An 18043-nucleotide genomic window follows, 5' to 3' on the forward strand; every position below is an offset into this window, starting at 1 on the left:
AGTGCGTGAGTAGATAGTGAAATAGAATAGAAAGCCCAGAAATAGACCCAAGTAGGTATGGAAATATGATATAAAATAAGGATGGTATTTCAAAACACTTTGGTAATGATGGACTTTTAAACAAATTATGCTCTTTTTTTAAGGCAAGACTTTTTTTTCTTTAATTCTTTAAAATATTTATTTACTTTTGAGTGAGAGAGAGCACGAGTCGGGGAGAGGCAGAGGAGGAGACACGGAATCCTAAGCAAGCCAAGCAACCCGAGCTGTCAGCATAGAGCCCATTGTGGAGCTTGAACCCATGAACTGTGAGATCATGACCTGAGCTGAAGTCAGGTACTTAACTGATGGAGCCACCCAGGCGCACCCCAAATTATGCTTTTTAATAAATGACCTGACTTTGGCTCAGGTCATGATCTCACAGATCATGAGGTCGAGCCTCCCATGGCCTGCTTCGGATCCTCCTCTGTCCAACTTTCTGCCCCTCCCCCACTTGGTTACATGCTCTCTCTCTCAAAAATAAATAAATATTTTTTAAAAATAAATTATGGGTAACAATTTAGAAAAAAGACAAAATTGAGGTTCCTGAGTGGCTCAGTTGGTTACACATCAACTCTGGATTTCAGCTCAGGTCATGATCTCAGGGTTTCTGGGATCAAGCCCTGCCTCAGGCTCTGCACTGACATGGAAGGCTCTACTTGGGGTTCTCTCTTCCTCTCTCTACCCTTCCCCACTCTTGTGCTCACTCTCTCTCTTTCTTTCAAAATAAATAAACACCTTCAAAAATACAAAAAGCAAAATTATGTTAATATCTTGACACCAAGTACAAAAATTTCTTTTTTTTAATGTTTTATTTATTTCTAGGAGAGAGAGNGCGCCCCTCAAACTAATTTATAATTACATAAATATGATTTAAAACTGAAATTGTCTCAGACTGGCAAAAATTATTTGTTTATTTTTAATTTTTAAAAAAAAATTTTAATGTTTCCAGTTTTTATTTAAATTCTAATTAGTTAACATATAGTGTAAAATTAATTTCAGGAGTAGAACTTAGTTATTTATTACTTACATATAACACCAGACTGGCAAAAATGTAAAAAGCATAATAATACATTAATACCAATATTATGAGGAAAAGAGTCATCGGTTATATATTACTGATGGGAGTGCAGACTGGTATGACACTCCTGGAAGAAAATTTGGCAATTCCTAAGAAAACTAAATTTTTGACGCCAAAATCCTAATTCTAGGAATTTATTTTGATGATACACCTCCAACAATATGATAATACATATGCATAATGTTTACTGCCATATTTTTAATTGCAAAATATAGGAAACATCATAAGGCCCAAATAAGAGTGATTGAATTAACTGTGGTTTATCCACACTATGGATAATTATGCAGCTATAAAAAATGAAATCTCTGTAAACTGGTATGGAGTAACTTCTATGATATATTGTTAAGTGAAAAAAGTAGAGTACAAAAGAGTTATATGTAAGGAAGAAGGAGAAATAAGAAGGTATGCATCTATCTGCTTATTTGTACAAAAATAAATACAGTAGTTAAGCCAGAAACTATGAGACTGATTATTTACAGGGGATAGGTAAGTACAGGGTGAAAAGAATGGGGAAATGCAAATAGGGAAGAAGGAATGAGGGAGGAAAGCATATATTTTATGTAGTTGTGATTCTTGGAATCATGGTAATGTTTCACATACTCAACCATAAATAATCAAAATAAAAAATAAAGGGGGATGAACTCAAAATAGAATATAAAATGAAAGGAATTAAAATGAAAATATCCTAAGTAAATGAGGAAGATTGTATTTTGACTATAAACTGTAAGATAAGAAGAAAAGAACTGTACACAACTATTATACTCTAGTCAATACTTTTCTTTCCCCACAAGAATATAGGTGTGCAATTGCACAAATAAGTAAATACATTTCTGGAGAATGAAAGCCAATTTTCTCACTGTCATGAAAAAGAAGTAACAAATAAGAAAAGAGAAAGGCATAAATGAATCTATGGTATTTGATTGGACTTGGATGTATCAGTATAAACTCATGGTTTTAAAATGATTTATACAGAGAAACTGTTACAGAAATATCGATGTGTACATGAATAGACATATTTCCATTTCCTACATCTGTCCAATTACACGGTCTAGAAGCAAGACACTCCAGCAGAAATGAACATATCTAGCACCCAGATATTGGTTTCTAAATACCATTTTCCAATAAAAGGAACCAGAACTCCTTGGAAAAATGCTTGATTCTAAAGGATGCATCAGGGATCATAAAAGATGAGGCTGGAATTTCTTGTGCTGCTAGAAAATAAGGAAGTGCTAAAAAAAGATGAGGACAGAATGCTGGGCGGATATAGGCATCAACTTGAAAGAGCTTTCAATGTCCAAATATAGGACAACTGGAGTAGCAAAATGAAGAATAATAGTATGGCTGATAGCCTACAGATTAAAACAGAATATTTGAGCCCATACTGATATAAAGAAATAAGCAAATGAAGGAGAAGAAATAGCTTTTTCTTACAGGACAATTCCAATAATAAATATAGAAGGAATGATAGAAATAGAAAATTTACCTTCATATAATTGTTGCAGGCAAGATTCATCAATTAATGCTAAAATTATTGGGCAAAGGTATGACATGAAGCAGAATATTTGCATAGTCTCAAAATGTCTCCTCAGAAGATATTTTTAAATTACAAAGAGAAAAATAGTAACTTTACATGGAGAAATCTGGACAGCATCACCTGTATGAAATTGCCATCACAAGACATATCAACATCGTGTACCTCTTGATCTGATGCACTGAGAAGAGCAAACATTACTTTGATAGTATTCTTGCTAAAAATGCATGACTTCAACTTAAGCAATAGAAAACATAACACAATTGAAGGACATTTAAGAAACAAAGCAACTGCCCAGTAGTTCACAAGTGTGAAAGTTGTATAAAACAAGGAAAGACTGAAGAACTGTAGATTGGAAGCTATATATTGGAAGAGACTGAGATGTCATAGCAACAGATGCAATATTGGATCTGGGATTAGATTCTGGACCAAAAAAGAGGCCATAAGCAGGACAACTGGCAAAATTAAATAAGGTCTATAAATTAGTTGTGAGTTTCCTGATAATTACATTACTGTCATGTAACATATTAACATTAGTGGAAGCTGGATGAAGAATTAGAATTCTCTGTACTATTCTGTACTATTTCTGAAGCTGTTTTGTAAGTCTAAGATTAGTTCACAATAAAAAGTTTAAAAAATGTAATGAATTTCCAGCCATTTGAGTTCAAGTGAGGGATAACCACTCAATAAGAGACTGTAGAAGAGATTTAAACCATACTCAAAGTTCCAGTACATAGCCTTTTAAGGTCTCCCTAAATCACGGGGCATTTTTAAGAATGTTAACAAAATTCTTAGCTTAAAGGTAAGTTATAAGATTCCACACAAGCTTGGATCCAATGATAATCCCCTTGAGTTTGTAGAAAGTGAACAGCAAAACAGCTCACTTTTACTTCATTTCAGCAAATGATACATGCTGTGAGGATTACAAAAATCTTATGAAATATTTGAATTAGTTTACAATGAAATCCCCTTAGCTTCAACTTTCAATACTTTGAATGCTTGAGAACAAATTTACATTCATGGATGAGTTTGCAGCCACACTGCAAATAGCCATTCTAAAGTGTTCCAGATAATCTCAAAAAGTGCTCAAACAATTTAAAGCAGATAGAAATTATACTCTTATGCAGAGAAAAGCAGATTCCAAAAGAGTACATGCAATGTGATCCTCTTTTTGTCAAAAGTACAAATATATGTATGGGAAAGAGCCTGAAGTTTTATGTAATAAAATATAAACAGTGGCTAACTTTGGGTGGTTGGAATTGGGTGGTTTTTTTCTTTGCTTATCAGCAATTTCTAAATTTTCTACAATAATTATATTACTTTACAATGATAAAACAATAAAAGTTATAAGCACTTTTAAAAAAAGAAAGCAGTAGGGGCGCCTGGGTGGCTTAGTCAGTTAAGCGTCCGACTTTCGCTTAGGTCATGATCTCGCAGTTCGTGGGTTCGAGCCCCGCGTGATCTCGCAGTTCGTGGGTTCGAGCCCCGCGTCGGGCTCTGTGCTAACTGCCAGCTCAGAGCCTGGAGACTGTTTCAGTCTGTGACTCCCTCTCTCTCTGACCCTCCCCTGCTCACGCTGTCTCTCTCTCTCTCTCTCCTAGAAATAAATAAAATTATTTTAAAACATTTTAAAAAAATAAAAAAGAAAGCAGTAGAGGTGCCTGAGTGGCTCAGGCGGTTGAGCTCAGGTCATGATCCCACAGTTGGTGGGTTTGAGCTCCATGTTGGGCTTTGTGCTATGTGGAGCTTGCTTCAGATTCTCTTATCTTCCCGTCTCTCTGCCCCATCCCTCTCACTCTTTCTCTCTCAAAATAAATAAGCATTAAAAAAGTTTTTAAAAAAGCAGTGTAGGGGCACCTGGGTGGCTCAGTCAGTTAAGGGTCCGACTTCGGCTCAGGTCATGATCTCACAGTTTGTGGGTTTGAGCCCTGCATCAGGCTCTGTGCTGACAGCCTGAGCCTACTTTGGATTCTGTATCTCCCTCTCTCTCTGCCCCTCCCCTGTTCACACTGTCTCTCTCTCTCTCTCTCTGAAATAAATAAAACATTAAAAATTTTTTTTAATTAAAAACAAAGTAGTGTAACAGGTTTTTAGGTCTCTAAACAGTGAGTAATGAACTAAACAGTGTAACAAATGGATTTGGCTAAATATAAAATATCTATATTCCAGTTATTTGCACTAAGATGACTGTCTTGAGGCTACAAATAGGTGATAAATGAATTTTTCTCCTACAGTCACTTTAGTTAAAAATATTACAAATTACTCAGAGAACAGGTTTAAGCATTTACCAATATTAAATTAACAATGTCACAGGAAGCACTAATATTTTATGCCTGATTTAATTATTAAGAGTTTATTTTTAAAATGAAAAGAGGAGATGCAGTCTTTTTAGGGAGAAGTAAGAGATATGCATACAGGTAGCCCCCTCACCTATCCAGGCATCACTTTTTGTGGTTTCAGTTACCCATAGTCCATCGCGGTCTAGATGCAGATGATCTTGCTGATATATCATTAGAAGGTCAGTGGTAGCCTAATGCTACATCACAGTGCCTATCACTCACCTCACTTCATTCGCCATGTAGCATTTTATCATCACATATCATCACATGAAGAAGGGTGAGTACAGTACAGTAAGATATTTTGAAATTGAGAGAGTGACCACATTCCCATAACTGTTATTACAGTATATTATTATAATTGTTCTATTTGTAGTTATTATTAATCCCTTACTGTGCTTAATTTATAAATTAAACTGCATTACAGGGATGTTTATATAGGAAAAACATTGTATATGTAGGGTTCAGTGCTATTTACATTTCACGTATCCCTAGGGGATCTTGAAACGTATCCCCCACAGATAAGGGGACAATACTGTATTGGAGTATTTCCTTCTAGTCTTATTTTACTTCATGAGTCATATATTAAATGGAAAGGATTAATTTTGCCCTGTTCCTAAAACTAGTATTTATTTTCCAGTGATTAGATGCTAATGTAGTACTGCTTAAATTTTCGTGTGCATTTGAACCAGTTGGGGGATTCTGATTCTGCAGGTCTGGGATGGGCTTCTATTTTGCACTTGAGTCAGCTAGGGAATTGTCAGAAATGCAGAATCTTGGAGCCCATCTCAGATTTACTCAGTCACAGTCTACATTTAAAAAAAATTATGTTTATTTATTTTTAAGAGAGAGAGAGAAAGAGAGAGAGTGTGTGTGTTTGTGTGAGCAGGGGAGGGTCAGAGAGAGAGGGAGACATAGAATCTGAAACAGCCTCCAGGCTCTGAGCTAGCTGTCTGCACAGAGCCTGATGCGGGGCTCGAACCCACGAACTGTGAAATCATGACCTGAGCCAAAGTCGGACACTTAACCAACCGAGCCACCCAGGCACCCCTACAGTCTGCATTTTAACAAGACATCCATTTGACTTATTTTTACATTAAAGTATGAAAAACTCATATGTGGAATTTAAGAAACACAACAGATGAACATAGGGGAAGGGAAAGAGAAGTAAGATAAAAACAGAGAGGGAGGCAAATCATAGGAAACTCGTAAATACAGAGAACAAACTGAAGGTTGCTGGAGGGGAGGTGGGTAGGAGGATGGGTTAAGTGGATGGCACTTTTCAGTAGCACTGGGTGTCATATGTAAGAGATGACTCACTGGGTTCTACTCCTGAATCCCAGACTACGCTGTATGTTAACTAAGTTGAATTTAAATTTAAAAAGTAAGAAGCTCTAATTTAAAAGAACCCCAGATAATCTAGTTTGACTTCCAGTTTCCACAGCTTTTTATGAAAATTATATAAAGAAACAATAATATTTAAAAGTTATAGAAACCATTGTTGCCCCTTCACTGTCAGCAAACACAACTTGGGTTTGTAAAACTATTTTTAGATAGTTGAAACATTTCCCTTACAATGAGAATAATTTTTTTTTTTTTTGATGCTCATATGACTTTAGTTCTTGTTTGTTTATACATCCTTCTGCTAAATGATTTGTGTAGCTCATTCAAATGTAATCCCTTCCCCCTGCTTGGTCTCTCATTTGAGAAGAATTGTTTCAGAATCTGTTTCTCTATATTCTACTGGCTTAGTGGAGGACGTTTCACCTTTCAGATGTTATAATGCTAGGATTATAAGAGGGCTTAAGTGATATAGTTACAGCATATCTTTGTTTCTGATTGATCATAAAAAACAAATGAGTTTCTACAGCTTTAAGACAACACATTAAAAGAAAACGGAATTCATTGATGAGCTTTGTATTAAAAGAGAAAATTAGAGTGAACACCCACAAGCCACTAAATTATTTTATAAGTCCAATTTTCTTTATTCATAGATGACAAAACTCTTAGGTTCTGAAAAATCATTATTTCTTTTGAAAAACGGTCACACCGTGGCTACCATATTAAAACTTTGTAACCGAAGAGCTCTGACATTTCCAGTTTTTCTGAACATTTTAACATTGAACTTAGGTAGGATTCTACCTACTAGGGACCCAAAAAGAAGTGGTTATGTGGTTAAGCTTAACACTGAATTTCAGTCTTACAAGCACTTTCAACTCTAATAAATTTTATTGGATCACATTTAAACCTACTGAAGGCATTCTACTACCATCTTCTTTACACCTTAACATTGATCTGATGCTTTCACTCCTGCCAGGATTTCAGACAGAATACACTGAGAATTTGTTTACTAACATAAAATCTAATAAAAAATTAAGCAACATGTATTGTCAAAATAAAGTAGGGCCTACTAAATATATTTTAAATCAAACTGCAAGTTGTTTTTTTTTTAAACATGAGAATAAATACACACTATTTAATGTAGAACCATGAAGTATGAACTGATAGGGGCGCCTGGGTGGCTCAGTCGGTTGAGCATCTGACTTCGGCTCAGGTCATGATCTCACTGTTTGTGGGTTTGAGCCCTGCATCAGGCTCTGTGCTCACAGCTAGCTCAGAGCCTGGAGCCTGTTTCAGATTCTGTGTCTCCCTCTCTCTCTGACCTCCTCTCCTCGCGCTCTCTCTCTCTCTCTCGGAAATAAATAAAACATTTAAAAAATTAAAAAAAATATGAACTGACAGATTCAGCCTAAAAATTTGAAAGTATAACCACAGAAAATCAGAAGAGAGAGTGTTTTTATAGAATTATTGCAGTGTCTACTGTAGCTTAATGTATCACTTTAAGATACATAGGTTAACGTCGCTTTCAGAGCAAAGAAGGTACTTGGAAGAAAAGGATAAAATGAAGTGCTTTCAAAGTCACCATTTACTCCCGTGAAATATCTGCAGTGAAGAATAGGTTAAGAGTTAAAACCTGTCTTTGGTAATGGAAGTGTTTTCATAAGCATTTCTTCCCTAAATGTATTTTGGTTACATGTTAACGTTAAACTTCAGAGGCAAATTTTCTAAAAGGCAAGGCCTATCAATAACATCACCTATAATCCAAGGATTTCTTAGTGTTGTTTGAAAATTTATGATAGTATTTCATTTAATTTCAATTCGTCTCTGAAAATATAAATTTTATCTTTCCTTAGTGTTCCCTTATTTTTATCACTAATCATTTTTTCCACAACCATCATTTTAGATCAGTTTTTTTTTTAACTTCTTGCTCTTCACAGATGTTAAAATATTAATACTTAAGTAAAGCCTTGCAGTTGAAAGGTATTGATTGGTATTTGATCTGGACTGATCCAAGTTTTGTGCTTTCTATATATCATTTTGTTTTTTTGATTTATAGAGGCTTGTGGATAAGTTGTGTTTCATTATTCGCATAGGACAGTATATTATGTGTAAACAGTGTCTGATCCTTTCATAAGTTTCTAGGGTAATTGATTATACTCTCCCGACTATAGTCAAGACTTTTTAATGAGGGCTGTAAGTTGTGATACTTTAGATGATAATTCCCAATGTTTTGACAAAATACATAAGAAAATGGAGTCATTTAAAGTAATGTTGAGTGGGGAAAAAACAAGTCCTAGAAGATTAGGGACAGTATGACAGCATCTTTAGAAAGCTCAAAATAAGCAAAACTGATAATAATATCTTGTGTTAGAAATTCACTCGTGATAAAATAATAAAAAAATCATGAGCAAGATTCAAGACAGCTGTAACTCCTCAGGGGTAAACATGCGGATGGGATAAAGGAGTAGCACACCACGGTATTTGTGTTATTGGAATGCAAACATACACACACATACACACACACACATGCACAAACACTTCATCATAATATTACTTAATAATTTTTAAGTGCAAGAAAACCAAGAGCTTTAGATTATTCAGGAACAAATTGATGATGAAACTGTAGGGATTTTCCTCTTAGCTGGAGTACCATTTTGTTCTAAAAATACTGAACGTTGTGTCACTGTGTCCTGTCAATAATATACTCTTTGCTGTTATTTTTAATTTGTGGCAAATATTTAGTGATTTTTTGAAATACTTAATTACTAAATAATATGAATAATTATTTTCATAATATTTTTGTATATTTTGTTATATAACTTACTTTTTAAATTGATTTAGAATAAGAATAGTAGTTTTATTTAGCACTGAGAATCAAGGAAATCTCAGATTATTCTATCCACATTCATCATATTTGGTGTTGTATGGTCACATTTTGATCAATGAATGCACTATTCCTACACATATTTTTGGAATTATGTTTTTCTTTTGACAAGTGGACTTTGATTCCCATTAAATTCTTGTAGAAAAGGCTCTTCTTCCCAGTAAATCAGTAGTGTGGGAAGCATAGGCAACATTAATTACCAGATATGAGAGTTTAGAATAAAGAACAATCTCATATAATATTACACTGCAGTTCCAATAAAATAAGAAGTATCCCTCATCATTCTAGGCAGGCTAGAACCTAGGAGAAAATGGAATGAAATTAAGGTGCAAATTCTTTAAGTTTTATAAAATATCATAAACACATTCTTCTGTCCTTAACAGGATGGAACATTTAGCAGAGTTTGCAAAGGCTCACCTGGCTATATTCTGGAATAGATCCTTTTTTCCCTACTGGGTACTAGAGAGACTAGTTCTAGTAAGAAGAATAAGCAGGCTGTCCAGCATGGTTACAGCAGGACTACCCTCCTCACCACTAGCTGTGTAAGTATTTACCTTTATGTAAAAAAGAAAACTGATGTTGGCACTTTTTGGGTGGGAGAGGGAAAAGAACGTACAGGTTAACTAATTTGAAACAAGTTCTGAGAACCTAGTCTGAATTTAGACAGATTACTTGAGGTTAAACTAGAAAGCTCTACCCTTCTCAAAAAGCCTGTTTAGCTCTGTCAGTCCCATCACATAGAGATTTTGAATCAAATGTATACCTTAAAAATGTTTTTAATCTTTCAAAAGAACACCTTGACATAAAATTTAATGTTATGAAAATTAGGGGCGCCTGGGTGGCTCAGTCGGTTAAGCGTCTGACTTCAGCTCAGGGCATGATCTCATGGTTCTTGGGTTCGAGCCCCGCGTTGGGCTGTGCTGACAGCCAGCTCAGAGCCTGAAGCCTGTTTCGGATTCTGTGTCTCCCTTTCTCTCTGACCCTTCCTTGCTCACACTGTGTCTCTCTCAGAAATAAATAAAAAACATTAAAAAAAAGAAAATTAATAAAAGCAAATGGAATTAAATGAAATTAGCAACTGATCTTTTTTTTTTTCATGCCTATCATATTTGGACTCACTTTTTATTTCACAGAAAGAACAACCTTTACTGTACCTGACGAGGGGTTCTTTCTGATTTGCTCCTACACCATTCCCAGTCTGAAAGGTCTGGTTTCTGACTCTCCTCATGAGAAAGTCTTCTTTCTGGCCCTTCCAAAAAGGCAGTTTCTTCATAGTTAGTATCACCTCCTGTTTCTTCAGAAAGCAGTGGGTCAACACCCTTTCCACTGTGGCAATCCTGTTTAGCCTCCATAATATCAGTATTTGTGCATTTGTTGATCCCTTTTAGGATAGAACTCTCTCGAGAGGGTGTGGTACTGATTTCCACTTTGATGGCATTAAAGATACTATGAGTGTCTCTCTGAGAGTCTTTTGTAGTTTTGCATTCAGAATTCATGAGATTGTGATAAGATGTAGCATTTTCATCATCGTCATAGCAATCTTCATGTGCTATTTTATAAATTCCATAACTCCTTTGGAATGACAGATTGAATTCAAAGCCTCTCCTCTTGGCTAAGTAAAAACAAAAACAAAGTTCCATGTTTAAGCAGGTGGGTATAAACAGTAATTGGATATACATAGGGAATTAAAATAGGAAAGTGCATTCAAATTGATTACTATGATTTTAAGAACTATCTTCATTTCCTGTCAATTATGTATGCAAAGAAATTATACCTTATAAATTCAAGGTGTCTTATCACTCTGGGCCTAACTTTTCTCACTTGTACAATGAGGGGCTGGTTTAAAGTACATACAATTCCAAGAACCCTGCAGTCTTTAAAGCAGTTTAATAAACAAAAATTTAGCCATAAATTTGAAAACTCTCACATATATGCAGTTTTAGTTTTAGCTTTTTCAATCTATCAATTATCCATACATTTATTTATATTGAGATAGAAGATATTATTTCTGAATTGTATTTTCCTAGAAATTATTAAGGCCTTAATATTTCATGAGCTATTCATCTGACAATATCACGAACAGATATGACTGCATTAAATATTTTGATATATTCCGTTCCTGACATTTATAAGTTTATAAATGTGTACGTTAAAAATCAGAAAATGCTGCATTAGTTTTTAAACTTTTTAAATTAACATATATATTCCTGATATAAATAAATTTGGAATGAATTATACAAAATAGTGAATTGATTTATACTTTTGTGATCTAAAGCACTTTGCAGCACTTTCTACACCTGGTTAATTACAAAATGAATTTAGTAGGAATGCATAAAAGTTTAGGGTTTAAACCAAGAGAAATGTAATAGTATCCTAATATAGTACTACTGGTTCGTGGATATGGTACAGAGTCTTAGTAGAATAATAAGTGAGAATGTGACTGGAAGTAATACTGTTTTTATTTGTGAATGTCATTAAATACTACATCATTACTTTATATATTAAGAATGAAGTTACATCAGGTTAGTAGACAAAATGCAATGTAATGTTTTGGTATTCATCTTTCAAAAGATGGCTCATTTCAAAGTATTTCTTCTACTTCGATGGTTCTGTATCATATACCAGGCATTTAGCTATCCTTGGTGGGAAAGTCTATGAAAAGTAATAAAATTTCTATGGGAACAACAGATAAAATATGATTCATCTTACAATATATCCTAGTGCCATTCATATGCTGATTCTATTACTAAAAATTTTCCCAGAACTGAAGATTTACAAAGCTATTCTGCTGACTGAAAGTAGAATTTATAGGTATCATTCATTATTTGAGACAAAACATTCATTGTTTGAGCCAGAACACAAACAAGAATTTCTAGCCAAAGAAAATAGGAAAGTAGAAACATATATTAATATTTTATGCCCTGTGTTATGTATTGTCCTACTTACTTTTTCTAGTAATATAGTCCAGTGAAATTAAATTAGGATTTTTAACTTAGTTCAACAGTGTGAAAGCTGAAGGAACTGAAAGGATATTTTAATTATTGATGGGTTTCCGTTTTCTCTCAAAAAAGATACAAAGTGACAAATTGTGAATTCCAGGACAGTAAGCAAACAAAAACTCATAAATCCCAATTTTCTCATATAACACAATAAAACTAATGTCTGTGGCTATGTATGTGATTAGCTGTCTATTATAATTATGAAATACGTAGAGTAAAAATGAGTAATGTTTTTGAAGGAGTGTGCAGACTGTCAGTGCAGAATCTGCCTGCGTGTCATGAAGTGCAAGAGGCAATCTGAAGTAGGCTATAAAAAGGAAGTGTGATTGTGATCCACACCATGGAGAAACAGAACTCCAGGGCTAAGTTATGCACATAGGTCATGTCATTTAGACAGCAACAACACTACATAGTAAAAGGCTTATGGGTCCTATTTTACACTTGAAAAAACTGAGGCTGATAGAGGAACCCTACCTAAGATTAGTTACCTGGTAAAGAATTTTGAATTTAAAGCCAGATGATTCCAGAATTCGAATTACTAACCTTTATGTGAAATTGCTTTTACTGTTAATTAGACCCATGAGAGACCTAAAGGTAAATTCTGACTGTGGAGGTAATGAATGTAGATAATAGGTTATAACAATATCACAGTTGACAACATTTGACATAATAATAATAACAGAAACTTAAAGACCGTCAGAATATAGTCAGGATCTTTTGAAGTCTATGCTGTCTATACTTACAAAAATAAAATAAATATAATGCTGTATTTGTTCTGAAAAGCTAAGCCCTGGATGAAATATGAGTTAGCATTAGTCTTTTTCCTTTAATCACATCTTGCTAATTGCAATTTCAAATATTAGTTAATTATATCAGCTTATAAGATTAATAACTCTCCAGAGTAATGTGGCACTTAGTAGATATTTTAATTTTCCTTACAATAAAAGTTGAAAATTTGACTTTATAGAAAACATTTTCTTTTAACTGTTTATTTAATTAAAAAAGAATGCATCATCTCATGCAAAGAAAATGAGTCTGAAAGCCATATCCAGCCCATATGTCTGCCACCTGAGATCTCTGTGTTAAAAATCATCTTTTTTTTTTTTAACACTCTTGTTTTGAGACACTAGTAATACAGATTAATGTTGGAAAAAGGAGAGAATTGTTAATCTGCAAATTATTTCCCATTACTGACATTCATTTTTTGAATGCATGTCTCTTCATTCTCATTCACTAAGGCTGAGATAGAGAATGATATTTACATCTGCAAAATGAATTTATGGTAAATATGAGTTAGGAAGTGTCCTTGCTTCCGGAGTTCACTGATGAAGAATGTAAAAAGGGAAATCTTAGTTTGTTAAGAGAAAGAGCCTAAATGTAAAACTAGAGCCATACTCCCCAAGTATCAAGTCACTTGATTAGGCACTTGCCTACCTGAGAAAGAGTATCTTTGGGGTTTGAAAATTCTGTTCTGTGTCATCCTAGCAACAGTAAAATATATGATGGGTTCTCAGACAATGAAACTGTATCATTCTTGCTCCCAGAGTTTCCCTACAGCAGAATGTGGGATCATAAAAGAGAATGAAGCCATTTGGACTACAAGCATTTGAAACTAATGTTTCTCAGAATGTTTGATTTTTGAAGTCATGCCTCTTTTTATAAGCCTGCATATTTCAGGGAACTTTTTTCCCTGGAATTTTAAATATAAAGAAAAGTGATGGTAATTTTAGAGGAAAAATATTATTTTGATCTTGAAAAGTGTGGTTTTAATTTCCAGTGTGAGATATTAATGTGATTGTTGATTCTTCCAGCCTGCGATAGGCTCTTCTATCCTGTGCAGTACAAGAGAGAATACTTCCTAGACCACTTGCAGCGATAGGTCTGTTGCATTGCTTTGTTTTCAGCTCTGATATGGGTGTCCTTTACTTCTTAAAGATTACTGCCCTACATCATTTTACTAAGACTTTTTATTTTCTCTGTCATTCGACTCATTATCTCTGTCATAACTTTAACTACTATAAAACAATGCTGGTTCACTAATTTAGTGGAAAAATGTTAACATTTGATATACTGTTAGAACTTCCAGTCTTATAAATGAATATTATATATGCTCTATGTGGCTCAAAGTATTTATTATTAATTTTCTGTGTCACTGTTGCTCTGGATATTAATCTCTAGAAGCATATAATTGTTATATAAGTTTCCATGGTTATTTTGTTTTAAAGACATAGATAAATTTAGCATCTATTAACAATAAAACTTTATGGCATCCTTAAAACTAAAGAAATCCTCTTGTCATTTGAAAAATATCTAGACACAATAAACTATGAAAGAAAAAAAAAGAAAAATATCTAGACATATTAAATTCTAAAATGTCATCAATACAGGGAAAGTGACCAGTTCATGATTAATTAATGTATATAAAACAACACTGTTGTAGAATTGATTGCAGAATGTATTTTAATATTCTCCAGTTTCTATACCTCTGAAATAGTCTGAGATGAACTATTTTTATTTACTTTTTTTTTTCCATTAAAGAGTAATCTACTTGCTTGTTCTGAGCAAAGGACAAGTAATGGAACAGTTAATTCAGCATACACTAACACATTTTTAAGATTTATTAAGTGAAAAAAAGATTTATTAAATGGTAGAACATGCTATCTTTTGTCTGGAAAGACAAACCAATACCCTTTTTCTTCCTGGCAGAGTCAAAATATGAAGGTCATTCCTCAACTTTTCCTGTCTCAGTATGGGAACAATTATACTCTAGTGAGTTTTGTAATTGACCCCACTCCCATTCTAGGTATACTTTTTAGAGCATAGTTTTTTGTGATTATTGTTATTTGCTTGTTTAGTGTAACTAGCATGGCTATATTCATACAGGAACATACACGGACAAACTCTGCCACCTTTGTCCCTTCTTGACCTGAGAGTCTTTGGTTTTCTGAAGGCAGAGGCATATGCTTCAAATTTGTGGGTTTTTTTAAAAAAGATTTTATTTTTAAGTAATCTCTACACCCCATGTGGGGCTCAAACTCAAAACCTTGATTTCAAGCGTCACATGTTCTACTGACTGAACCAGATAGGAGCCCCTTAAATTTTGTTTTTTGAACTGTTTTCAGGCACTCTACTCTGAAAACTTCTCAAAATGCTGTGAGAATACAAAAAGCAAAATAATAAAAATACTTTTCTTTACTGCTCCATTAGATAATAAAGGGATTACAGTATTATATGTTTTTAACTCTTCAAAGAATTGATATCTTTTCAGATACAGGTTTCTTATATATAGACTTAGGAAGGGAATTTGTTTTCTACTCTGGGCTTAGAACTACAGTGGATATAACATCTAAGGGCCTTTTTGATCTCATGCTGTGTTGAATGAATTGTGTCTCTCCCTTTCTTCCCTAAAATAATTATTCAATGTACAAACACTTCACAGAGTTGTTTTAAACCTGCCCCCTTCAAAACTTATCCCAACACTCTGCTAAGAATTGTTTCACATAATTTCTTCCCTTTATTTACATTTGTCCTTGGATTCGTTTTTCCCTACTCAGGCAACTTTTCAAAAGACCACTTTTCTGTGTTTGACTGTATGCTGATTCCTCCCAACCTCCACACTGTCAGGGACTTACTTTTTCCGCCATCAGATCCTACTGTATATGCGTTCTGCTTACAGTTGATGATGCAGCCGCAGGGCAAGTGGGTCCAGCGTTTGGACAAGACAAACACTGGGGTTACAGTGGTGGCCAGCAGGGTTAGTAGAAAGCTGAGTGTCTCGAAGGGAGGGTTCTGAAACCCTGCCACGTGCTGGACCATCATTTGGATCTGCAAAGGCAAAGAGCTTCAGACTTATCCTGGGATACAGTTTTCCAGTTTGCCAGGCCTTTCTCCCAGGCATGCTGCCCCAGCACCCTTCTCCAGACTCCTTTCCTGTCTGAGAGTCAGAAGCTCAGTTTTGGTGATTGACCACTGGGATCTCTTGGGATGAAGCTCCATGATTTAGACCACAGAGTAGTGGTTTCCACTCCTGAGTGCCTGGTCTGTACCCCCTCCACCTCAAGTCTCCTCCAGGGAAGCAGTTTTCAATGCTGGGGATGCTGCTGGGAAAGTAGGCAGGCATCCTGANGAAGGCTTGAACAAAAGCCTGTTTGGTCCCCTCTCTTCCCTCTCTCCTTCTCATGGCAACTCTCCAATCTCCCTGCTGAGGATGGGCGGTGTCTTTACTAGGGAGAAAAGGAGTGGAGAGAAAGGGATGACAGAGAGTTGGCTGGAGAGAAAACGCTTTTACTACCTCCCTTCCTTTCTGAATTTTCCCAGATATTGCTACAAGAGAAGAGAAAACCAGCCTTGGCCACGTTAGATCTAGGAAAACTGTCTCCAGCGCCCAGAAGTGCTCTCTGTTCTCCTCTCCAATTTTGAAAGGAGAAGCACTTAGTAGAAAGGGCTTTAAAGCCAACAAGCTCTACCGGTGAGCTGCCTTCCTCCAAGTGCGTGCCTAAACGGAGCAAGATACATACATTTGGAGGCGGACTTAACGGCGCGTCTCTTGGGGACTCTCCCAACCAGGGATGCTATTCCCAACACGCACTCACACCGTCCGGTACACACACCCGCGCACTTGAGCTACTGCGCTTTTACCATCATGGGCAGCCAAAGGATGACTTTTGTCAGCGCTAGGATCAAAGAGAAGCGCTTCTGCGCTACGCTCACGGTGAAGCTCCTGGTGCCATAGAGAGTCCCCCGGTTCTCACGCCTGCAGGCTCCAACCACAGCGGCAGCCTCGTGTCCCGGCCCCTGCCCAGGCTGTGCCCTCGCTGGTGGACCCGGTCCAAACACAGTGTCGGAGCTGGGGGAGCACCCCCCAGAACAGCGCAGCGCAGGGCCCGGAGCGTCTTCTGGAGACGAGGAAAGCACTCTCCCCCGACTTGGAGGGGTCCCAGGAGTGGAAGCTCCGCGGGAAATCTCCTGGTAGTTGGCATGGAGCCTCGGCGGCTCCTCCGAACACAACAACTGGTGAGTGAGCGGGACCGAGAGGCCGGCGAGGAGTCCGAAGGCCGAAGTGTATACAGCGAAGAGCAGCAGCACGTAGGAGCTGGAGCAGTCCGCCAGACAGCCCCAAGGCGTGCGCACGAAGGCGCCCCAGCCGCACAGCGGGAGCGCGGAGAGCAGCAGGCTGGCTGCCCACACGGTCAGCACCGCTCCGAGCACCTGGCCGGATCTTCTGGAGGCCGCCTGGCTCCCCACAGCCCTGTGCATCGAGTAAAAGTTGTAGGAGACTAGGAGAGTCGCCTTCAAGTTGCTCGAGAGGCCCTGGCATAAATATAGTAAGGCAGAGGTGGTGCACAGAGCCTGGAAGTAATCAGGGACCTCGTTTGGCCACTGCAAAAACATGAAGATGGTCACCGACAGGACACTCATGAGATCATCCCCAGACCAGGAAGCCACAAGCATGGACACAACGGTTCTGTTGTGCGTTTTCAGCAGGGAAACTAGTGAATAAATGCTGCCTGCCAGGGCTGCAAGAGTCATTAAGCATGTCAGGCAAAAAAGATAGATATTCAGAGTTCCTGGCAGATTTAAAAGATCCGTCGAATTATGATTTTCTTTCCACAGGGTAGAGTCATTTGTTGATAAGTTACTGGAAAATCCAGACATTGTCTTTGGTCAATATTTAATTTCCCTTTCAGTGAGTCTGTAAATATTCTCAAAATAAAGCATGATTGTTAGTTGCAAATCAGATCGCATTTTCTCCTACCAAGTTTCCCTCTAGAAGTTCCCCGTCAGTCCAGCAGAAAATGATCAGGCATGTCTCCTTTAGATCTGACTCAACCCATA

The 18043-nt window shown here is 36.5% G+C and overlaps 1 protein-coding gene and 1 long non-coding RNA gene across 3 annotated transcripts in view; one reads left to right on the plus strand and one right to left on the minus strand.

Moving 5' to 3' along the window:
* GPR149 (G protein-coupled receptor 149) overlaps window positions 1-17863 on the minus strand; it is a 63519-nt gene extending 45656 nt beyond the window's left edge. Inside the window, exons 1-4 of the mRNA XM_077750082.1 lie at window positions 17024-17863; window positions 16847-16987; window positions 15841-16033; window positions 10364-10821 (exon numbers count right to left, since the gene is read on the minus strand). Coding sequence (XP_077606208.1) covers window positions 10364-10821; window positions 15841-16033; window positions 16847-16987; window positions 17024-17863 — 1632 coding nt within the window. The remainder of the gene's footprint in view (window positions 1-10363; window positions 10822-15840; window positions 16034-16846; window positions 16988-17023) is intronic.
* LOC144219979 (uncharacterized) overlaps window positions 1-18043 on the plus strand; it is a 278731-nt gene that overhangs the window by 56716 nt on the left and 203972 nt on the right. Inside the window, exon 3 of one of the 2 annotated variants that reach the window (XR_013331566.1) lies at window positions 16526-16585. The exons of the other annotated variant lie outside the window; for it this stretch is intronic. This is a non-coding gene — a long non-coding RNA (uncharacterized LOC144219979). Of the gene's footprint in view, window positions 1-16525; window positions 16586-18043 lie in introns of those variants that run through there. 2 annotated transcript variants of the gene reach the window in all.

The sequence above is a fragment of the Crocuta crocuta genome, unplaced genomic scaffold (assembly GCF_008692635.1).
Source record: "Crocuta crocuta isolate KB4526 unplaced genomic scaffold, BGI_CrCroc_1.0 scaffold19, whole genome shotgun sequence".
NCBI classification, from domain to species: domain Eukaryota; kingdom Metazoa; phylum Chordata; class Mammalia; order Carnivora; family Hyaenidae; genus Crocuta; species Crocuta crocuta.